This window comes from Amblyomma mixtum, chromosome 1, assembly GCF_055824585.1.
Source record: "Amblyomma mixtum isolate Tamu chromosome 1, ASM5582458v1, whole genome shotgun sequence".
NCBI classification, from domain to species: domain Eukaryota; kingdom Metazoa; phylum Arthropoda; class Arachnida; order Ixodida; family Ixodidae; genus Amblyomma; species Amblyomma mixtum.
This window is the reverse complement of record NC_143012.1, coordinates 43948583-43972392: the sequence shown is the minus strand read 5'-3', so window position 1 is coordinate 43972392 and position 23810 is coordinate 43948583. Positions and strand designations below refer to the sequence as shown.

The 23810-nt window shown below is 47.1% G+C and overlaps 2 protein-coding genes and 1 pseudogene across 2 annotated transcripts; 1 reads left to right on the top strand and 2 right to left on the bottom strand.

Annotated features, from left to right (window-relative positions):
- Window positions 1-546: 546 nt before the first annotated feature.
- On the bottom strand, window positions 547-9313 carry LOC149366181 (uncharacterized). The gene is made up of 4 exons (XM_089569710.1): window positions 9049-9313; window positions 6464-6548; window positions 809-911; window positions 547-726 (listed from the first exon to the last, which is right to left on the bottom strand). The coding sequence occupies exons 1-4, from the start codon at window positions 9311-9313 to the stop codon at window positions 547-549; spliced, it is 633 nt and encodes a 210-aa protein (XP_089425836.1).
- An 8839-nt stretch (window positions 9314-18152) lies between these two features.
- LOC149366180 (uncharacterized) lies at window positions 18153-18839 on the top strand (annotated as a pseudogene).
- Window positions 18840-19507: 668 nt separating this feature from the next.
- On the bottom strand, window positions 19508-23810 carry LOC149366179 (uncharacterized). The gene is made up of 2 exons (XM_089569705.1): window positions 23576-23810; window positions 19508-19629 (listed from the first exon to the last, which is right to left on the bottom strand). The coding sequence occupies exons 1-2, from the start codon at window positions 23808-23810 to the stop codon at window positions 19508-19510; spliced, it is 357 nt and encodes a 118-aa protein (XP_089425831.1).

Genomic DNA, 23810 nt, shown 5'->3' with positions numbered 1-23810 from the left:
ATCTGTATCGTACGCAGGTAAGATTGGGCACGTTGTGATTACCGGCTGGCTAGGCTCGCTAAGTGTGTCTTGGCAGCTCCGAATTGCATATGGGGTTCGTTAAGCCTTCACAACTGATCAATAAACCTTTAACTTCCGGCCCATCAGGGCACGCCCATAGCGTTTTAAAAGCTATGTAAATATTACGGTTTTGGCTTTTAAGTGGCCTTGTAAATGGCTCACCAATCATGATCGCTAAGCGGCAGTGAGTGGCGAGCTCACAGTTGTTACATACTCATATCCATTCCTTTAGCAGTTATGTGCAGTCCGGTTCCGTATTGGCTGCTGGAACTCGTAGCACTGGCAACGCTGCACGGCTTTCGTTAAAACCGAGCGAAGAGACTACAGCGTTTCTTATCAGCGAGCGGGCGGCTGCTGGCAAGCGTCGTCATCGGGCGGCGTCGTTAAAAAGGACCATTTTCGCGAATGAGCGGCGCGGGTGAGACGCGGCAGTTTTGTTCATTCCACTTCACTTTATTTTTCGGCTACGCCGGAAGCGGCGCCACTTCAGATATTCTTGCCTAAAACACAAACACACAAAAAAGTAGCTGCAGTTGCGCTAAAGAAGCGCTTGTCCTTGATTTTGAACGACGACAAGTGGCGCTTCAGTCGAGGCGCCACTTGTACTAGGAAGGCATCGGGATCCGTATGAGGCGACGCGGCGTCGTGGTGGGCGACCTTTCGCCACTTTTGGAAACTCAGCCATGCATGCATCGCCAGCGTCATCAGTTTTTGCAAAATGGCGGGAAATAAAGAGGGGTGTCCTGACTTTTGTGCTGTGATGGTGGGTCTCCGTCGTAAACAGCGGCACTCGGTTGCTTACTGTACTTGGAGCGAGCGAAGAATTTTTGCGACGCCGTCGCCCTGGAGCGCTGTCGGCACAAATAATTTACGAGTATTCGGGTGTTGCCTGTTGGCAGAAAGAACTCGTTTTCATTTTTTCAATTGTTGGTAGCGATTGGAAAGTTCTTTTTTTTTCGGTTGTGGATTTTAATGTGGAGGATAAACCGAACACCATGGATCCACGAAGAAAACGGCTCGAAATACGGGGACAAAAGAGATATACACACTAAAGGACCAACACCATGTTTCGTGTATGTTTCTCTTTTGTCCCCGTATTTCGCGCCGTTTTCTTTGTGGATAATGAACCAACTAGCCCAAACTAGAGTTCACCATGGATCCGTGCACCCCGGGGCAGGCGAGATCTGTGATGTCGTGCTCCACCTGTGCTAAGCTAAAAATCCTGCTGTTGATTGAGTGGCTCCTCGGCTGGATTGTCCAGGATAAATCAATTGGTCAGCATATATAATGGCACCAATACCGTCAACTTCACGAACTCGGCCTTTCATTGGCTGCGTTCGGTTGCACTTTCAGCAGCTATTGTTTAGCTAAACCTCTAAAATGAGTCGGTTCCGATGCGACAGCATTCCTCTCCCCACTACAAGAAAAGCTTCCAGCCTCTGTGTGTTAGTATGTGTACTTGAAGATAGTTGACAAAATCCCCGCGATGACAAGAAAGATAGGGTGACGTCATCAAGCGACAACAAGCGACAGCTAAATGTAACGAAGCTTTTAAAAAACACGGGGTGTCCTAGCCGTCTGAAACTAAATCAAGGTTGTTTAGAATCACGTGGCCTAGTCTGCAGTATTTTTTTCGTTCTTCAAGGTTGACTAATTACTTAATCTTAATTAACTAACTTTTTAATTTTTGACTTGAGGAACAAAGTGCCAAAGGAAAAGTTGTAGATCGCTTTTAGAAACAGCTTACTGAAACATTTGCAGCAAAGTAATATTTATGTAAAGTACTTTTTTTACCGGCCTTTAACCATAACCCGCACAATAAGAAAAAGCTTCCACATGACAACTGTGCCACTTCAACGTCCCAAGACGCGCCTTAAAGAATAAAATCCATTTTTTTCTGAAACCCTCTCCTCGATGAGACTTTGGGTGCACGCTGGGGCAGAGAAGTGAGCAAGCAGCTGGTCACGTGACAACTTTCTTTTAAGGCCAATAAATGAAGCTACGTAAATCGTAACTTGATGGAAAGAGCATTACTAGTGGTTTTTCGAGGTGATCTAAAGCTTTTGCATTGACATTTTCTTCCTGAAGTTAATAATTGAAAAGTTAGATAATTAAACTTAACTAATCAATTAACTTTGAAGAGCGAAAAAAATACTCAAGACTAGGCCACGCGACTATGAACAACCCTGAGTTGTTTATACTGGACTAGGACACTTCGCCTTTTTAAAAAGTTTGGTTACATTTAGCTGGGACATCCGGTACATATACTACCCACTGGCCGACCTCAATGTCTCGCCAGTTTTCCCAACATTGGTACCAGAGTCGTGAAACAACCATTTCTCGTGCAGCTTTCAGAGTGGTGTCATACGATTCCCCGTTGCATACCTTAGATGTGCTAATCAAGCCGGAGACTAGCTTGCGACAGCAATTTGGACCGACTACATATGCACCTTCCATTGTCTCCCCAGTCTTTTTCCTCTTCCCTTAAATCGCTGTTGTGGTGCCCACCGAGATGTGAGAGTGTTATTGCGCCATTTCCTTTCCTCAAAAACCAATTTTTGCATAAAAACTCTGTTGCAACCGTTCGTAGTGCAGCGTTCCGGGTAGTGTCATACGGTTGGGTGATTGTGTGTTTGTGTGTGTGTGAGAGAGAGAGCGTGCGCGCGTGCTTGTGCATGGTTTGGTGTCAGTGCGCTCAGGGACAGTGATGCTTTCACATTCCCACACGTAAGCAGTCTTACGTGTCTCTGCCATATTTTTTGTGTTTATTGTTTTGTTTGGTTTGGTTAATTGGGGTTTAACGTCGCAAAGCGACTCAGGCTATGAGGGACGACGTAGTGAAGGGCGCCGGAAATTTCGACCACCTGGGGTTCTTTAACGTGCTCTGATATCGCACAGTATACGAGCCTCTAGAATTTCGCCTCCATCAAAATTTAGCCGCCGCGGCCGGGATCAATCCCGCGTCTTTCGGGCCAGCAGCCGAGCGTCGTAACCGCTGTGCCACCGCGGCGTGTGCTTACTGACAACGCCACTCCGTGGCCCTTTTGAGCTGTGGCTGAGCAGTGCTAAAGCGCTTGATTTTACATTGCATGTCTTGCGACACAGAGGGGCAAAATTTATCTCCCGGAGGCATTTCATAAACCACAGGTCTTTCTTCAGTGAGTAGCTTCTGCTGGCACTTTTCAGCCTCAGATTACGTAATTGTGCAGAGGTACGACAACTCAATAACTAGAATCCGTACGTGGCATCATCATGCAGACGACCACTGCCCGTATCTTTTGCACCTTTTACTCATGCTGTACACTTTATGAAAAAAAATAGAGGACAGAACATAAATTGAAAGTCAATGTCATGATTAATGAGCTCAAATTACGCTTCCACGCCTCATTAACGAGGACTTGGCTCTGAATTTTTAATTATTCCATCGACACTCAATCATGATTCAGTCGGGATGCATAATGGCTACGCAAGTTGTTCCCTATCTGGTCGTGACAGAGCGGGTAATCAACCGTCAACTCCAGTGCTGTGCGACCGGAGTGGCTTGTGCTTCGAGTGTGCTTTGCTAAAATCAATAAAGGCGACTAATTTTCGATGAAGAAATGCGTCATGTGATAAACGACCCGCTTTTCTCTGGGAATGATGACGAACGACTTCGATTTGCATGACAAATAGGTATTACGCAACTCGGCACTACTGTCAAACAATGCACCTGCATTTCCTTCCCAACAGTGTGCAATTATTCACAAAACTTTGCTTTCGCTACCTGCAATATCGACAACACCGGATTTTAACTTCACTCTCACGGGGTTTGTAGACAAATGCTCTCTCAGACCGTTAGGAGAAGGCCTAGCTTTAAAACCGATAAAAAAAAGAAAGAAATTGCAGCACGCATATAAAGCAACGTATAAATGGGTCGACTGATGAAACGGTTCGCTTATTGGGCCCGGGAGGGTGTTTATTTCGGGGTTCATGAGGCTCGTCTGGTAGAACTGGAGATCAAAAGAGAAAGAAAACAAAACAAAACTAGACGCATAATGCCATGCTTACGTCGTTAACTCGGTTACCACCAGCGGTCGTTCTATTAAGAAGTGACTCGAAAAACGGAACATTCTTTGCTGAAAACGGAACAAACGAAAACGAGGGTCGGGAGGGAACGGAGGTGATATGTGTTCCGGCTCTAGCGCCGTTGCCATGGACTGTCACACACACAATGGCCTATGAACGTAATGAATTGGGGATTAAAAGAAAATGATTGTATTCGTTCTACAGCATTAGGGCTTAGTTATGGGGTCTTTTGTGCAGCGTTAGGGCGGAAAGAAAGACTTGGTAAGCCAATACTTCGTGACGTCTCATCCGTGTGGATGTTCGTGTCTGTACCTCTCCCCCAACTCCTACCCATCCCAGAAAACGCAGTGTAAGAAAACGAAATTATCGCTTTGTGTTCTGACTATCTCTGGCGGGGTTGCGAAGATACATTAGGATGGGTTGTAGGTTGCTGTGGTGTATTGTCATTAGGCTAGCATTTTTGTGCGCTAATGCGCGTTGTGTATGCCAGGTTTAGATTTCCTTTCATGATTGTGTCGTACTGAAAAGTGGTGGCGTCGGCAGGCGACATGGAGACAAGGCCATTAATGGAACATCAAGTCCCGCATGAGTAATTGTGAATGTTCTTCGGTGTTGCCGTTTTATAGAGTTTTATGATTTGGTGTTTGGTTTGCCTAATAGAAGCTTCCTAGTGTGAGTAAAGATGAAGGCGTGTAGATGTCAGCCAAACTTCACGTGATGGGAGTGGTTTTTCTTTAGAATGTGGGACAGAGATTGAAATATTTTTCTACTGTTATATTATGCATTTAGAAATTACAATCCAAATGGGAAAAATATTACCGATATCGATTTAATTCACTTCAACGATAAGTGCTGAAAAATTGGCATTATTATTTGACCACTCAGCATCCTTACACAACATGGTTCCTGACGTTCTGCTGACTTTTTTTCTTTTTTCTTTCTTTATTGTTTTTCTTTCTACAGAAGGAGGCAGCCGAGACAAAAGGCTGAAAAGCCTGACGAGGCCTCGGCGCTCTATGGAAGGTCTACATGTCAAATGAGGAGAGGAGTTTTTGTTGTAGTAATTTTATTAGTTAGTTCTGAGATAACCGTACTAAAAGACTTGATTGATTACGGTCTAGAGGATGAAGTGATCTTTAGCGCGTGCTCAGCCATGCCGCAGAAGTATTTGTATTTTTCAGTGTAATGAAGAAATCTCGAATTATCCGATTAATCTTTGGTCCTTAAATTGACCCCGGCAATATCCCGCCGTAAGCCTCTTCGGTTAATACCTCTTATTGCTAGCTTATTTTATTCCGCAAACTGCCATTACGTTCAATGTAGCCCTCCTGCCCATCACTTCTATTGATTTAAATACTAGAAACATGAAAACTAACACCGGGTGTGAAACTTAAATCCAATTTTTAAATTATTGTTAATGTCTCGTTTTCCTTGCATGTTGCTCTTTATGTCGAACAGGGTTTCTTCATATGCAAGGGCATCAAAAGCTGTCAGTATTCGCTTTAATAACCGTCATCACTTCCAAGAGTCACAACAACTGCAGAACGAAGTCCTTGATTTTAGTTCTTCCAAAATGGCTCTCTTCCTTTTGGTTGTAGAGCACTTCTTGCGCCCCTCCAGTGCTGATCTTACCCCATTAAGTTTACCAACAAACGTTATAGCTGCTTAACACGTTCACTTTCGCAGTATTTTCCGAGCCGTGATCCCTGTGCGTCGTGGCCCAACGGTGGGCCACTCTTAGAATTTTTTTTAATGCAGTGTGACCCACCGGGGAGATTACGGAGAAGTCAACTTACTGCAACCGACAACAGCTCGCAACAACAACCTGGCATGTGTGATATTGGCAGCCTCTTTAAGAAAAAATGGCAGTGGCTTAGCTCAGCTAGGCCAGAATATACTTAGCGAAAGCAGTTTCGTCTAATGACATTTCTGTAGCGACGTCGCATTTCGGCTGGCGAAGCGAGCGGAGGCGAGCGCAACGACGAGGCGAGCGGTGTGACGTCACACCAAACGGCGGCGGCGGCTCCGCGGTGTGACGTCATGCCAGATGGCGCGGCGTCCGCCAGCTGCGGTGGTTGCTAGGCAACGGCTCAAGGTCGGTCTCTGTGCCACCGCGGAGCACCGCCACCGCGAAATCGCAGGTTGGTGGCCAATGTAGCTCTCGCTACAAAACTGAGCTGTCCGACGGCTTCATGGCGCTACTCAGTACTTGTGCCGCGCCGCAGTAATACACGACGTGACCCACCGGTGACCGAAGACGCAGTGAACGTGTTAATTTACCGCGTACACTATCCCGTGGACTCCCCAATGCAATGCACTTCAGGGTAGGCGCACGCACTCCCTCGTGCTTATTCGGCAGAACTGGTCTTTTGGGCATACAATGGCTTCTTCGGTCCGGAAAGCGGCGCATTTTTCGCCAGGTTCTGTAAAGGGAGGAGTACATATTGAAGTCATATTTACATGTAGTGGTATTTATTAAGTCAGTGTAATCGTTCTTTAATGATCAAAATAGCTAGCGATCGGACTAATTGATATTTCATTTTATGTTCAAAAAGCGCTTACTTGGCGGAAGACACCTTGTCCAGAGTATTTGTGTGTTTGCATGCTAGAATTTTTCGAACCAACGATGTTATTTAACGGTATGACAATGTTATGGTTAGTTTATGGTTTCTCCCAGTGCAGCGTATTATTTGATTGCGGTATACTATTATACGCAACTAGAAAGACGTCAACTTCATTATCACCATCTGAAAGGATAAGACAGTCTATATTCGTCTGACGGCGTGAGTAATGAAAGTACGTGTCCTCTACCGTGAAAAAAATGCGTCTAAAGAGTTAAGGGTAAGAAATTTTAAAAACTTATGCTGACGTTGATTACGACAAGGTTTTTACAGCTCGCTCTTCACAGAACAAAGAGAAGATTGCCACGAAGCTTCTCGCGTGCGCCCGTGTCGCCACACTACTGTCGTTCTAAAGGCCCCACTCATAACACGACGTCATTTTCCCGTACAAAACTAAATGTTATGAATGCCGGTGCTGTGATTTGGAAACATTCAAAACCATGCTCTTCGAGAACCGGTAGCGGCAGAATATGCGGGACTTTGAGAGGAAATTCCTGAAAGTGCTCTACAGGGGGCGCAACACGTTTCGAAAAACTCGCGAGCAGATTCGGCGGCACTTGGCAAGGTCCCTGTTTTAAAGTCCTCAACAGAGAATAGACACGTGTAACGTTTCGCAACGCCTTCAGTTGAAGGGCTGACTCTTACAAAAGCTTCAGGGAACAAAGACGGCAAGGCCATTAGAAGTTTTAAACTACCAATAAATGTGTCCAGAACAGTATCGGCGACAGAATAGGCGCACCGGTACTTCGAGGTTCTTAACGCTTCGCTCGGGAATGTCTAGCGTGGTAGCGTGCTTGCGGGAGGTGCAGCCTGCTTAGAAAGACGTGCCGTTGCCAGAGATTAATGAGGACATAGCACGCTGCCCCGTTGAATGCTTTAAAACAAAGGAACCGCGGCTAAAAAATAAAAAAAGGAGAAGTGGCCTTGAAAGGCGTCTTAGCACTGTAGGCTCAACTAGGAATTTTATTCATAATTTCAGTTCGCTCGCGCTGCTGTTGTACTGCTTTATGGATTCAAGGTTTGCAGGGCAGTGTGGCGTGATATCGTTGCACGATACTCTACACGCAACAGTGCTGTACCTGTTCTTAGCGCTTTGGTCGCTCAGTCTTGCTTTAACATTCTATTGATCTCATTGTGTAAACCTTCAAAAGAGGAGTGTCTGTGCGTAATAACGGTAAAATATACAAGGTATTCATTGCCTGAGTTATTTTTCCTGTTTTGTATATACGTATGTGTGTGCACGACGGCTTAACGCCCCATCCATAACGTATGTCAGTTGTGAGATAGCGACAGAGAAAACAGCTTTCAACGCATATACATGCTGTAAAGAAACAGATCTTGGAAAAGTAAAACGTGCATGGCACGTAATATTTCGCTGTGTGTCTGGCTGCCTGTCTGCCTACTGTCCATCTTCCTGTCTGGCTGTCTGTCTGTCATTCTTTGTCTGCCTGCCTGCCTGCCTGCCTGCCTGCCTGCCTGCCTGCCTGCCTGCCTGCCTGCCTGCCTGCCTGCCTGCCTGCCTGCCTGCCTGCCTGCCTGCCTGCCTGCCTGCCTGTCCGTCCGTCCAACCGTCCGCCTGTTTGTCTGTCCTCTGCCTGCCTGCCTGCCTGCCTGCCTGCCTGCCTGCCTGTCCGTCCAACCGTCCGCCTGTTTGTCTGTCCCCTGCCTTTCTGCCTGCCTGCCTGCCTATTGTCCATCTTCCTGTCTGTCTGTCTGTCTGTCTGTCTGTCTGTCTGTCTGTCTGTCTGTCTGTCTGTCTGTCTGTCTGTCTGTCTGTCTGTCTGTCTGTCTGTCTGTCTGTCTGTCTCTGTCTGTCTGTCTGTCTGTCTGTCTGTCTGTCTGTCTGTCTGTCTGTCTGTCTCTGTCTCTGTCTCTGTCTGTCTCTGTCTGTCTGTCTGTCTGTCTGTCTGTCTGTCTGTGTCTGTCTGTGTCTGTCTGTGTCTGTCTGTGTCTGTCTGTGTCTGTCTGTGTCTGTCTGTTGTCCTCTGTTTTCTGCCTGTCTGTCTGTTGTCCTCTGTTTTCTGCCTGTCCTGTCTGTTGTCCTCTGTTTTCTGCCTGTCCTGTCTCTGTCTGTCTGTCTTTGCCTGTCCTGTCCTGTCTTTGTCCGTCCGTCCGTCCGTCCGTCCGTCCGTCCGCATGCCTGCCTGCTTGCCTGCGTGCATACATATCTAGCCATCCTCACATTTCATCTAAGGGCTGTTTGCTTCGCAGCTCCTACGTGAGCGCTGCAAAGACGTCACCGCTCTCATGTCGGCACTGGCATGAAAAAGCTGACCACTGTTTGAAACGAATATGTACGCACTTCGAACTCGGCAGAACCTACAGCACAGGTTCCACTCGTCCAATGGACGAAGCATCCTCTCCCCTTCAATGCAAGGAACTGCGAAACACTGCAAACACGGTGTCCACCGTCCGGTCTCCAGAAGCTTGATGTTGGTGTAGACGTTGTAGGGCCCATACACGTCCGGAGTTTTCGCCGCCAGGACAGAGTGCCGACACTCATTGGGACCAGCCGGGAAGACACCAGCGAAGAGCAGCCCACAGAGGACGGTCGAAATACGATTCATTGTCGCTGCCTCCTTTCCCAACCTGTATGCCGCCCATTGATTTTGTGTCAGCAACCCTTCTGTGCGCCTTAGTGAAAAAGAAATGTCATTTCTGAACGCCAATGAGAGGACGAAAGATTGGAGGAACGGCAGACAATTCCGATAATCGTGCCACGAATGCTTGAGGTGATGTGTTGGGTTCCTGTTTTGTTGTTTTGTACCTAGTTACAATATAAGCTGGCTCAGCGCATTAAAACACAGTTGTTAGCGCTTGTGTTTGCGTCCTTCTCGTCACGTCCTTGTTACTGCTGCGCTGCAATTTTCCAGTATGCAGAGCCAACTAACCGGTCACTATGTTTTAAACAAGGCGAAGTCCGCGAAGATAGAACACATAAGCGCTGCATGTGTCAGACTGAGACGCAAAGAGCTTTACAGATTCGCATATTATTTACAGTTTATGTACATGTTAATGGTAATAGATGACATGTTCCATGATCTTGCGATTTGCGATGGATGGAGAGAGGGGAGGGTGATTTAAGGGTGAATTATTGTTACCTGATTTGTACACTGCAACGACCTTCTCACGTTTCCAATCTTTGGGAATTTGGCCTTTGAAAACTGTCTAGGTAAACAACAACGACAAGAAAGATACACGTGTATCCTTGGTGTTCATTATTATTTTACTACTGATATTGCCGATGCCAGTGGAGGATGATAGCTTCACGTTTTCGGTTATCGGTGATATTCCTGTTGGAAACAATATTACGAGAGGCATAGCTTCCTGAATGGTTGGTTCTGAAAGTAGTAACTGGTGTTTTTCTTTAGTAAACACGGAGGAGAAAGCTGCATTAAACATATTGGCGCCCTTTATATCTGGGATGGCTTCACCTGATGCATCGCTGAGAGAAATGGTACGCTTGTTTTGCTGCTTGATGATGTGCCAGAACTTACGGAGATTAGTTGTGAGCATTTTAGGCAACTCAGAATGAAAAAAGGTTCGTTGGGTTGCAAGATTTTTCATTAGGCACGCTTTTTCTGCCACGCGGTACGTAATCCAATCGTTCTCACGAGGGTGAAATTTCACCTAGCTGCAGAGGCTTTTGTTATTGTTTTTGAGACACTTAGATAAACATCAAACCATGAGTATTGCACCTTATTTCATAAGTTATTTCTAAATAAATTTGTCAATCAGTTCTGTCGTTTTACTCTCGAATAAAATCCAGTTATATTGGGTCGTTCCTTGATAAAAGCACGATTCAAAAAGTGCTAAGGAGATGCGAAGCTCGTAATTATTGGCGGCGCAGTTTCTCTTACCATATAAGCGGATGATTGGTCGTACTGGAAAGAAGTTTAGTGGTGAAGCATGCATGTATTATTTGTGATTCCTGACTCATAAATTTCACTGAGGTGTTGGCGTTACGCGTACAGTGAACCGTTCAGTGCAATGAGGCAAATACACTGAGAAAAAATAATGAGGCCTTCTAAAGTTGTCGACGTGCAAACCGACCAGGTATGGAACATAAATCATGTGATCTGAAGCGACCAATTTCCTTCCCACGGGTCTTCTTGCATTACAGTTGAATGCTTCGAGACAAACATGCAATGAATAGCCTTCTAGTTGCTCTTTTTACATGCTGGCTATTTCAATAACAGCAGGCAGTGGATAACTAGCCGTTGGTCGAGCACTTAGCACTCGAGCACGTAGCACTTAGCAACCGAAAAACGATGTTTCACGAAATAAGCCTAGATCTGTGCGAATTAGTGAGCAGGGAAGTCGTATAGAAACTATTTCTTAGTTTCTCGCCCCTTCACTTAATGGGCACACGCTTGTCTGTGCTCCTTCCTTACTGCGTCCCAGTGTTATTCCTGCTGTGGAAAGAAGTGAAGCTTAAAAAATAAGCTCTAAGGAGATAATATATTTTTTAAGGCCCCTACATTTAATTCAAGACTGTTATTCACTCACAAGTTTACTGGGCTCTCTACCAAACGACATCCACCAGCATTCTTGCCAGTATGGGAGGTAAAGGCTGAACCATGGGTTTGAGTAGAAACAAGTAATGTTCGTGCTTAACTCTGCTTGCTCGCGTCATTACTCACCCTTACTTCTTCTCCTTTTCTGTCCTTCGATTTCCGTGGGTTGAGAAAAGCTTGAAGCGGGCCTTCACGATGTGTTCCTCGTCGATCTTGACTTCCTCGGTATTAATCGTCCTCTCATTTTACTATTCCTTCATTAAGGTGTGCATATTAAATATTCAATACTCTTCCATACAAAAAAGAAAAAAAGCGCAATGCGTTCTTAGTAAGAAAATGAAAGTAAAGAGGTTCGATGAATACGAGCCATCTAAGAGCGCTTCGGGTGATTTGGTGCCCTAAATGCTAATATCCTTGAAGCTTTTCGGCGTTTCTGGAAGATTTTGAAAAGACGGCTTGCTCTGGAGCACGGTGCGAATATTATTGTCGTCTCCGAATAATAGCACACAGCTGGGAAAAGCGCCAAAGCGAAATTTGCGGAACTTGCTCTGAGAAGCCTGAAAAGCTTAGCTGTTTACTGCAGTTTTTATGGCCATCGACCTTTATTGTCATTGCCTGCATAATTACTTCCTCTATTGCTCTTGGTCATGGCTTGCTTGCATAGTGCGCAATTATTCCCTTTTGCTTGCCATGCTCTTCACTTCCCGCTTGCACTTGTTTAATGTTTCAAGCAAGTGGTTTCCTCCGGCTGTTTGAAAACAGCTGGAGTAGTTTTAACGGGCAGCTGGAAAGTGTAAAGGCAAACGAAAGCGTCGTTGCTTCGCCCATACAGAGGGCAGCCGTAGAAGTACTTCGTCGGAAACGATGGTAAAAGGCACTGCCTACGGATGCGCTTACTGTCCACAGAGGTCATTGCTCTTGCGCTCGAATTGCGGGGAAAACTTATCGAAATAATAAAATAAAGAATATTGTACAGAATAGAATTGCACTCTTTTTACCGCGACCGCTGATATGGCAGCATTCGTCAAATTAAAGGGTTATCTCCGTCGTCCGCGCAAGACTCAACAGCACAACCCCCCCCCCCCCCCCCCAACGCACACTCACACACTCCACACACACAAGTCCCGAAGCTCATCCTCAGGGACCATCCTCACGCGCCGCACCTCAACCTTGTCTAAAACAAGAGACCAGTGTGACAGACGGATGCAGGAAACGAACGAGAGATACGGACGATGGGAACGGCGATCATGCGTCATTCACACCTAAGCACCCAGCTTTCCACCAAAAAAAGTCTGCCCCAACATGCCATAACTAGTCACTGCACGCGGCTGCTCCAACAATCTCTGCAGAAGGCCTTAAACAGACCTAATCTGCAGTGATAGTGCAATAGCATTAACGCAGCAGTCATCCCATATCCCTGTCCAGAGTTACGAAATGCTCCGACTGCCATCATCATTTCGTTAAACCCGAACACTCGCTGAAATGCGGCTGAAAGCATGGACGAGTTTTTTATTTTTATTCTTGTTGCCGGAATGATAGAACAGCCAGTATTAACTTGAAGAGCCAGGAGCACAATAATAGTTTAAGATCATATATACAGAAAAAGCGCAGAGTACAGTTTAATTTTTATCTGTGAAAAGTTGTGCTACCGAAGCATGGTTGGATTGACGAGCTTTATTATAACGACTTCCATTGCACGCCACTTGTCATATCGTACTGTGCTGAGCTATGGTGCGTAGGCGATGTTTCATTTGAGAATAATGACGCACTGAACCACATTTTTCAAGCTATAGGGGCTTAACTGTAATGTGCTCAGTACAACTCAAATAGGCTACTACCTGTAGGGCAGAAATCTGGACGAGTATAGATACACGATCACATTCACAAATGTGGCCTGAACTCAAACCGAATGAATGAATAAAAACCTATAGCTTCTTTCAATGACTGAAAGGTGTCGATTACCAATTGATGATTATCGCATTTTTCTTGTGCAAGGAAGTAAATATTTCATTTTTTCTTTCATTTTCTTTTCCCACTGCATTGGTAATGCGCCACCAATGGTTTAAAAAATTCAGTTCCTAAGAGGAGAAAACATTTTAGCAAAAGCTTTCCTTGCTAAAACACCAGTACAAATATTATTCCCACTTCATTATTCTGGGCATAGCTAAAGAAGAAGAAGTAGAAGAATATTCACAAGCGGGTGGTACTGCTCAGCATAGCGAAACCATGGACCTTAACCAAAAGGAGGAAACAGGCACACCTGGCGCCGAGGCCACTTCGCATAGTCCTCAGAAGAGTAAGCGCAGATCCAAGAAAGAGCGTAAGGTGGCTAGGAAGTCCAAGTCAAGGACTTCCATCGGAAGCATCGATAACCCTCGCAGCCTTTCAGACGAGAAACCATCGCGGAAGAAGCGAAAGAAGACGGCCTCCGTGATTCTCAGCGACGTCCAAAGGTCTCCCAGCCACCTGAACAGCGGACAGGAGCCAAGTGCCCAAACAGAATCGGCAGACATAGACAAAGGGTTACCTGTAAGTGCCGAATCGCCGTCGTGCCTTGCAATCCCGCTAGATGACACTGCCTGCCACACAGATTCAAACCAAGAACTGCAGTTACCGGCGAAGTCTCCAACTTCCTGCAGCACAATGTTATCCAGTGGTGCAGTCTCCTCAACTGCTCCGAGCGGCCCGACGTCTTACCTTCGGAGTTCTGTTTCCTTTGACGATTCTATACATAATCCTAATTTGAGTTGTGTCAGCACCGATGTATTTAATCCAGACGACCACTTACATTCCCGCGGAAACGCACATGCAGGTAATGAAACGGAAGAGCCTTTGACCACTGCTGCCTTCAGGCCAACTAGGCAAGCTGCCCCTCCTGAAGTCGCCGGCAGCAGCCACGGGCAGATCTGCTGGCTCCGTGAGACGGTGCCAAATATCGTGGCCAAGGCGGACGACCTCTCCGCCAATCTTCCTCCGGACAGCAAAGACACAAAGGCGACGAGTTTATTCAAAACGGGCGCCGTGACCTCCATGTCCTACCGACGCATGTCCTACAAGGGGTCGTTTCGAGCAATGCGCACTGGGCGAGACGCCGAGTTTCTCTTAATCGCGGTGGCCATCGACGTTCTCTTCGTGCTTCTTCTCATCGTGGTTGGGCTGGATTTCGCACTTCGAAGTCGTGACAAGCAGACTGATATCAAGAACAAAGCTTACGACTTCTGCTGCCCGAAGGAAGCGGCGCAACTCCTCGATGTCATCGACATGACGGCAAACCCTTGCGATGACCTACACGCTTACGTATGCCGCAAAATCACAAAGGAGGAATCTGACGAAATGGAAAGCTTGATTGACTACGAGCGCAGCATCTTCAATGGGACTAAGTTCCCGGCCGGCTCGGCGGGCGACCTATTGGTGAATTACTACGAGTCCTGCACTGCATCCATAAAGGTGGGAAACTTAACCCGACTAGCCTCATACGTAGCCGCTTCACTACTAGACATCCGAGTGGTCAAAGCGAACATGACAAGCCGCTCTATTGCGAGCTCATTTTTTTCGACTGCCCTTACATCTGGAGGATTTTTCATCGTTAGTGTTACAATCGACCAGCAATCGTCACCGATGACTATACACGTTGAACTAAAGAAGCCAGAATACCTGAACAGATGCAATCACTGCGCTGGTATTATGCATGCCATCAACAAGAGAATGAACGCCAGCACAACAATAGATGAGCTCGAAAACTTTGCACGTGATGCTGTTATCGGTAGAAACTGCTCGATTACAACTGGGAATGGTGCCCTGCTAGACTCACTTTTTCACGGGGTTACCTCCAACGATATCCGTAAGATACTGAACAGTAGCCTGATTGTAAATACCTCACGCATGCGCGTAACCGTAAGCTGTTTTGAAGAAATCAAACGACTCGTCTCAAAGCTAGCTACTTTATCGAACCAGCCTTTATCAAGTGCTTTCCTTCTTGCCGATGCTTCAGCAAGACTAGCGAAGCGGTTCGAAGGGATTGCAAACAACGAAAGCGCCCAGATCAGCTTTTGCAAGAACCAAGTTAAGAGCTTGCACAACCTCTGGAACGCTTATCTAGTGGAATGCGTCACCAGTGTGGACAAAGACGTCCTCATCGTTAACCTGTTTGAGACCGTCAAGACGGCTGTCCTGAAGAGCTTCATGGGGAAGACGATTTTCAACGACAACGCCGAAGAGCGGCACGACGCTTTCGACATCGTGCAGGAAATGCATGTAGTCCTGCCCCGTGATGCGCTGCCCAGCGGACTATCTATGCCAGCGACTACGCTAACGTTTCCCGAGCTTTACCACGCTGCTCATCGTTACGAACTGCTGGCGGACAGGTTGCGAGTGGCGCAAGACTTACCTGAAGCCGTTACCACATTGAATACGTCTCCTCAGAGGCGAGGTCTACGGCTCTTCGTTCAGCCGGGATACTACTTGAGTTTACAACGTGTCTCGAAATGGTTCCTGCTCATTCACTTCCCGAAGCTCGGCGCCGCACTGGCGACATTAGTCTGGCATTCGGTGATCTTCGAGCATGAATGGTCAGCTAACACCAGTGGGACAATACGCAGCTTCGCCGACTGTTTTAGCAACAGGTACTTGAACAAACCTCGCCTGGACAAACCGGACGAGATGATAGCGGCAGCTGCGCTAGGGCTGGATTCCGTGCAGCAGGCCTCGAGAGTGGAGGACATGGCGTACCACGTGGTTGAGGCGACAGAGGGATTGAACTTGTCTCATGCCCAGTTCTTCTACGTTAGCTGGGCCTTCAACAAGTGCAGGCAGGGCGCAGAAGCCGGCACCGATGCCGTCGTGAACTTTCCAGCCACCTACGCGGGTGATTATCGCAGGGTGTTTGCCTGCCCAGTGGGGTCGTACATGTCGTACGGTAACTGGTGTCCGTTGTGAGAGCTCTCGCTTCACTTCGTTGAAGCAGTATGGAAACTTGTGTACCAGGCGTGCAATTTAAATGTTGTTTGTGAAAAATGGGAAAACCACTGAGCGATTACCGGAATCTGAATGGACTTGAAATCCAAACTTCTTATCGTGCTTGAAAGTGGAACTTCTATTAAAAATAGGAGGATTAAATCTTTGCACATATTTTTATTATCTCAAAGGTTGAAAGAACAGTCCACAGCCTTTTCAAGCCAGTGCAGCTTGCTACAGGTTCAAAACTTTTCGGTACTTTGGAACACTTGAGTAGTTTCGAGCATCATTACAGATAAGCCGCGGGATTGGTTCCAGCGCCATATTAGATCCACAGGAACTATTAGCTTATCAATTTAAAAAAGGCTACTTTCTAGCTTGACCTGCAGGGCTACTTCTGGTAGTGTCTGGTAGCATATCATCAGAGTTCGTTGAAGTAAAGAGTAATTATCACGAAAGTAAGCAGGTATGAGGTCGTTATGCAAGCACTTCGGTTCCTCTGGAATCGTTTTTGTTGGCAGTCTCTTCTCGTGTTCCCCATATCTGGGCTTATCCACTGAACTGTTTTGTTGTTGTCATGCGGCGCGCCCTGGTGAAGGAGAATTGTGATTTTTCTTATGACTGTAACCGCCTTTCACCAAAGGCACTCAAGAGTTCTATTTCGTACTTGTCACTTCTGGTTTTAAGCTGGATAGAGTTTCTCATTATTCACTCATTACAGTCGATATATTATTTCCTGATAGGCGCTTTTCATTTTACTAACTCCATCACATAGCCATAATCTATTAACTGACATTTATCAGCATAGGGAATTTCTGAGAAGGAGGCAATTCCCTTCGGATTCTCAGCCGGACAATCTTCATGCCGAGTGGAAGTCATGCTGGGGCTTCACTCACAGCGTAACTAGTGCTATCCGATGTCTCGTGTGGCAGCAGCCAAGAGCTAAAATACTTGCTGCGTGAGAATCTAAGCAAAACATGCTTGAGTTAGTACGGCATATTTTCCTTCTGCTTGCTCCATGACTACGTCCAACATTTCCGGATGAGGTACGTCCGAAAAGTTCAGTGACCTCCTTGGTAAGTCTATGTTGCTTCTTAGACGTCATTCGTGCAATCCTGTGACTATAATTCCACAGCATGCGTCAGCCCTCCCGGGAGTAGCTCTCTTATTTCCTACTTAATTAGGTTTCCTCCTCCTCCTCCTCGACTAAAACTAAATGTAACCGTGAGGGAAAGATGGCGCACCCCATACGGACCACTCGCAAAGAGCCTATTGTGATCATTATCATCATCGGCATTTTCGCCTTGTCTTTTTTTTTGTACAAGATTTCTTTTCTTTAGTTGCACACTGAACAGGAATACTACAGTTTGCACTAAAGAGATGAGATTCATACCAAACAACAGTGATGCATTTGTCGTTCTATATCTCAGCATGTGTCCTGGCTATTAAATGGCAGCTGCTATTATAGTTCCACCTACATTCACTCAGTGCAGTTCATTCGGTGTTCTCGGCGATAGAATCGCAGATCTTTTGAAGAGCGTAAATAACATGGTTTACAGTGACCGGCTAAAGGATTATCAACGAATAATTTCATTTCAAAGTCAACCACAGGTCCGTACCGCTGACGGAAGAAGTAAAGAACGATGCTTCTCCACGCGCTCATTTTTTCTCGATTGGCGTAAGCCAGCCGGGATTAAGGGCGCTCTGCACTACTGGGTCGCCCAAGACAGCCGCGCTACCGCCGCCTTGGGACCAACACCCGGACGCGGAGCGGAGAGTCTTGACCCAGCGTCGCCCACCTGGGGTGGTCGTCCGACAGCAGCGGGCCTTCAGCCTTGGACAACCGCGAGAGGCACTGGACACCGGCAAGTAGGCTGCAGAGACTAGACGCTATCATCTGAACCAAGGCAGGCCATTAATACCAAGTGAGGTCATCATGAGCAACACGCGGGTCAAGCGCAAGGGCGAGAAGACAGTCGTCTACATGGGCGGACAGCAGCTTCACGGCTCCGGATCCAACATCGTCGTCTCGTGCGGTCCGGGAACGTCGCAGTCTCGGGGTACCGTCTACCGACTACCCAACGCGGGCTCGATGCAGGGCGAGACTGGGATGCCTTCCTGCCTCCAGGGCTGCCGGACCACAGTGTCCCTCGAAAACATGCCATCCTCCGAACCACAGATCGTCCGTGTGGTGCCGCGGGGCACCACGATCCTCCTGGAGGAGGTGAAGCCCCCGCCCAAGGCCAAGTCGAGCTCCGGTCGGTCCAGGTCTGGAATGAGTCGCAAGGGATCGCCCACCGTCCAGGTGGTCCAGGAGTGCATGAGCGGCCCGGCCTACATGCCGCCCATGCCTCAGCCGGCTCCGCCGCCGCCGCCGCCGCCCGAGCCCGGACCGGCCGAGCACTGCATCGAGTGCCTGGCTGAGCTGATTCAGCGCCGTCGCACCTCACGCAGGCTGGACCGCCAGGATCGCCAGGACCGCGAGCCGGTGGGCCAAACGGAGATGCGGTTCACGGCGCGAGTGATGAACGAGGAAGAAATGATGCCCCCAAACGGAGGCTGCTCCCGATGCCCGACCTGCGGCAATCCCTTCCAAGGGTAGATACGTGACCGTGACTGGTGACGTGCTCTGAGCATCATCACCGCCGGACATTGGAGACGTTTCGAGAAATCGACGTCAGCTTCGTTCAGTGGAAGCATAAAATTTGGTGTACGGTTGGCTGCTACACTCCTGAAGCGAACGCTCGTCTAGCCGCGATGTCAAAATAAACATCTTTAAGCAACGCTGATAAGCATGTGCATACGTACTGTGGCACGTATTGTGGCAAAAAATAAAAGCGCGAGAAGAAGAATAAAATAGGCGGCCCACATTTTTCGGGTAGCGATGAGAGATTTGCTATGCGTTATTGTTGAATTCGTGCTGCTCATGATTACTAAAACCACTTATTCACACTTGGACGTGAGAACAAACCAAACACACTAAAGAAACGTCTATTGAGCGGTGGGAGGCACTGCTGACCAGACATAACCTGGAGGACCAACGGGCCATCATACAAGTCCGCAGGACAGCTGAAGCCAGAGGAGCCCCGGAATGAAGGACCCCCCTCTTCAAGCTCGCACAGCTCCCCTTCTCTTTATTAAAGTTTTGCTCCTCCTCCTCTTCATTCACGTCCAGTGCTGCTTCTCTTGTACTTGCTGTGGTTAAGTATGTCACCAGAAAATTTTACAGGAGTCGTTTGTAAGGAGTACGACGCAACTGTCTCGAGTGGTTCATTATTACTTTTATATCTGTTATAGCATGGCCGGTACTGGGCATTCTTCGACGCAAACCTTCCGCTTGACGCTGCAAATATATCCCTTCTTGCAGACGACCGCAGGTTCGTCCCGCTGGAGTCTGCATCTGGAGCCGCGCCCTGGGTATTAACAGGACCAATTGAAGTAAATTTCAAATACATTTATTTCGGTGATTGTGCTGAGTACTTGGCAAGTCGGCATTCCTGAAACTACTCCGTCTCTTCAAATTCTCATGTACGATAAGACTCAACAGCGGCACTAGAATTGAGACAGAAGATAAAGGTGGCAGAGGTGGCGTAAGTGGTGTTTTTTTCGGAATCAAACCTGGCATTCGCCATAGCGCGATCTTGTGCTCTGCGCATGCGCATCGATGTAGTACACTGAATTCCGGTATCGTCTCTCGGCTTTTCTCAAAGCTTTTTTTAAACGGCGAATTTGGCTCTAAAAAATCTTAGAGTGCAGCCTAAGGGTGAAGTATAGGGCAAATGATTTGCATGAAGGTAATTATTCGCGAAATAGGGAACGAAAAAAAAAAAACGACCGAAAAGCTGCTTTCGAGAGCCTAGTTTAAACAGCAAATTTGGCTACAAGAAATGAAAGACGATTACGATAGCCGGTGATGCAAAATTTGAGCGCAGCTTTTCACGGATTTTCACGCTACGGATGGCAGGTGGCGTGCTACGCTCCTAGCCACCCTCCGGGATTTTCCCGTGGCAGCCACCTTGGGGTTATCCATTCTTACGCTCTCGCAGTGGCAGGTGACGTTTTGCTCTACTAAATCCTGCCAACTGTCAGGTGACCTGTGACCAGGGTGACCTGTGACCAGGGTGATCTGTGACGCCGATGCCAACGTCTACGACGCGGAACGCGGTAACGGGCGCGTTAGAGCTGCGCTCTAGAACCTGTCAGAGTGAAACTTTTGAGAGAACACGCACCCAGAAGTAAATGATAAATAAGAGCAGCTGATTTGGAGTATTCAATGGATGGACAATGGATTTTTATGGTGCAAGGGCATGTGTGGCCAAAGAGTGCCATGGCACAAGGATTTTTTTCTTCTACTCAAGGTGGGGTCAATGACCGATTTTCCAAGCATTTCACCCTAAAGAAGCCAAGCACAAGGCAGGAAAAAGCTTGTACTCTTTATTCACAACAGCGCAGGAAACTCCGACGAAAGGGTGAATAGACGAAACAAGCGCTGACTTCAACTGCGCTGTTGTGAATAATGAATACGTACGAACTCGCCCAACTTTTTTCACTCATCAATGAAAGCTTGTATCCATTGTGTCACCGGTCGGTATCCAGTGGCACTGGGGATCGAACCTCACACCTCCCGCATGCGAGGCGGATGCTCAAGCGACTAGTCCGCCGCTGCGGTCTGTTTGTGTGTGTTGATTGCTGACGACAATAAATGCAGCTCTCGAAACACAGGGCCAAACAAAGAGGATACCACATGCGTTAGCGCATGTGGTGGCTTCTTCGCATGCCTCTGTGTTTGGAGCGCTGCATTTATTTTCGTGGTAAATAATTTCATTGTTCGAAAATTATCAAAATAAAGTGGACTCGAATCGCCGTCTTGCGAGCTGAAAGATTCCGCTAATCCATCACACAACAGGAGCAACGGAAATAGCGGCGTTTGATTTCGATCTTATCCGCTATCACAGATAATACTATATTATTACGCATGCGCAGAACAGGAGGTCATGCGTAAGAAAATATCAGGTGGGCGAAACAATACCACGCGTTCTGAAAATTTTTTGTTTTTCGTTGAGTCTCCTGCGTCGATTAGAACCCGTCGGGAAGCCTTTAAGCCATGAACTACAAGAACATGTGTCGGTCTTTTTTTTTGCGCTCATAATACATTAAAGGCGCGTGAGGATTTACATTTGAAGCTCCTGAGTGGTTCAGTGCTGTTCAGCTGTGCTCTCTGACTCACCGTGTTTCCTTATTTCCGGCACAGTAGACATGCAGGCAAAAGCCGGATCGCCATTGCAGCACACCAAAGCTTGCTGTTGTGAAGATTTTGAAGGCCATGTTTGTAGCGCTCCACTGTTTGTGCGGAGTGATTTTATCGCCTTCACGCCACACTTCTTAGCAATGTTGTGTGCATGTTCAATGTCTACGTGCATTTCTTTCCATCACAGAGAGAGAGAGAAAAAAGCTTTGCTATTACATGGCATGTAATGTGTCTTGAGGAAGCAGGGGACACAAATGCTATTCCGTATTAACTGGACTCCTCCACAAAGACATCATATTCCATGGTTCATAGAAAGACCCTATGAAGCGCTGTCTTCTGTAACTTCGTCATAATAGGGCTCCGGAGATGTTAGACCACGTTTGCCGTCGAAATGTCGTTGTGATTATACGAAATTCAAAGCCGCTTTTGTTTTGCACCGATTACAATGTGGCTTAGAGATCTACTTACATTACACTTAGGCATATGTTGGCGATATAGTTACAGGCAATGTCTGCTTTGTGCATTACTGACCTTTCTCGGTTCTCTCCAATAGTTGCAGACAGCTTTTGACGCAAGAAAACCTGAATCACGCAGCTGGTGGCGTTTCTCGTGTACGGTTCGCGCAAACTGCAAGCTTTATTGCACGTTCCTTGCAATTATCAAACTATATATAGTGACTACATAAAATACTAAACTATCCCATGCTATATTGTTCTATACTGGACAATGTTGTAATGTACAGTGCTGGTCCATACTAAACTCACTATATCATACTGCGCATACTATACAATGCTCTACTATACTCTACTATATTATAACGTATTATACTATACTATACTATACTATACTATACTATACTATACTATACTATACTATACTATACTATACTATACTATACCATACCATACCATACTATACTATACTATATTATACTATACTATACTATACTAATCGGACCCAGAGCAGCACAGGTAATTAGACCAACATTGAAAATGGATGGTTTTACTCTGGTACTTTGTAGGAACAAGCTTTGCCAATACATTCCCCATGTGCTGTGCGATGTCAGCGCACGTTAAAGGTGCACTGAAGAGGAATCTGAACTCGTCTTTTTGCCGCGGAAACTCGATCTACACGTTCTGACCATTCTTAGAAACTTCGATTCATTGCCCTGTGTGGCTGATTTTCCTAATTAAATCGAATTAACGTCCGGCTCCCGCCTTTCTTTTTAATTCTCCCTCGTACGGTGGGCGGAGTCGACCAACGCGTGGAGTGCCTTGCAGCCAGCTCCGTGGAGGCTTTGCTTTCGCTTTACTTTGTTTTTTAGGTTTCCGTGAATAAATAGTTTCATTCGCAGATAATATAGCCGCAAAATAAGCCCGCAGAAATAAAAATACGCGCGGACTATTTGCTTCTACGGACTACTACGTATTACTCCGCCGATGGCAGAGCGGCAAGCCGCCGCGGGACTGGCTGAAAGGCACTCCACGCGTTGGTCGACTCCGCCCCCCGTACGAGGGAGAATTAAAAAAAAAAAGAGGCCGGAGCCGGACGTTAATTCGATTTAATTAGGAAAATCAGCCACACAGGGCAATAAATCGAAGTTTCTAAGAATGCTCCGAACGTGCAGATTGAGTTCCCGCGGCAAAAAGACGAGTTCAGATTCCTCTTCAGTGCACCTTTAAAAGAACCCCTGGTGGTCGAAATTTCCGGAGCCCTTCACTAGGGCGTTCCTCATAGCATGAGTTGCTTTGGGACGTTAAACCCCAATAAACTAAACCAGTACTTCCCAATAATGGTTTCGGTTTTTTCGGGTTTAACGTCCCAAAGCGACTCAGGCTATGAGGGACGCCATAGTGAAGGGATTCGGAAATTTCGACCACCTGGGGTTCTTTACGTGCACTGACATCGCGCAGCACACGGGCCTCTAGAATTTCGCCTCCATCGAAATTCAGCCGCCGCGGCCGGTATCGAACCCGCGTCTTTCGGGTCAGCAGCCGAGCGCCGTAACCACGGAGCCACCGGGGTGGGGCGTCCCCAATAATGGCCCAATTGCCTGTGCTGCTTGGAATTGTGGCATGCTATGCTATGCTGTTGAAGATTGCTATACTCACTTGCCAAATGAGAACACCTTTTACAGCAATATTTCTTTGGGCCGCCGAGAGGTGTCATCTTCTTTTCTCGCTCGCCGACGCAAGGCAGACCGAAACACCGCAGACAGGGAAAACGTGTGGCTTCTTCCTCAGTGCCGACGTCGTAGAAGATAGTGTAGTTGGCGCGGTCCTCTTCACAGCTCGCCTTCACAGAGATGGCTGTCATCAGCACTATCAGGAGTGTAGACAGGTGCAT

What these genes read in the sequence shown, in the direction of transcription:
- LOC149366181 (XM_089569710.1), bottom strand. Translation starts at nt 9,313, where the DNA reads ATGAATCGTATTTCGACCGTCCTCTGTGGGCTGCTCTTCGCTGGTGTC. An exon ending in TAGGTTCTGCCGAGTTCGAA is followed by an intron (nt 6,549 to 9,048) that starts GTGCGTACATAT and finishes CTCCCTTTACAG; the next exon opens with AACCTGGCGAAAAATGCGCC. An exon ending in TGCCGAATAAGCACGAGGGA is followed by an intron (nt 912 to 6,463) that starts GTGCGTGCGCCT and finishes TTGTGCCGACAG; the next exon opens with CGCTCCAGGGCGACGGCGTC.
- LOC149366179 (XM_089569705.1), bottom strand. Translation starts at nt 23,810, where the DNA reads ATGCACCTGTCTACACTCCTGATAGTGCTGATGACAGCCATCTCTGTG. An exon ending in AAGGTGTTCTCATTTGGCAA is followed by an intron (nt 19,630 to 23,575) that starts GTGAGTATAGCA and finishes GTTAATACCCAG; the next exon opens with GGCGCGGCTCCAGATGCAGA.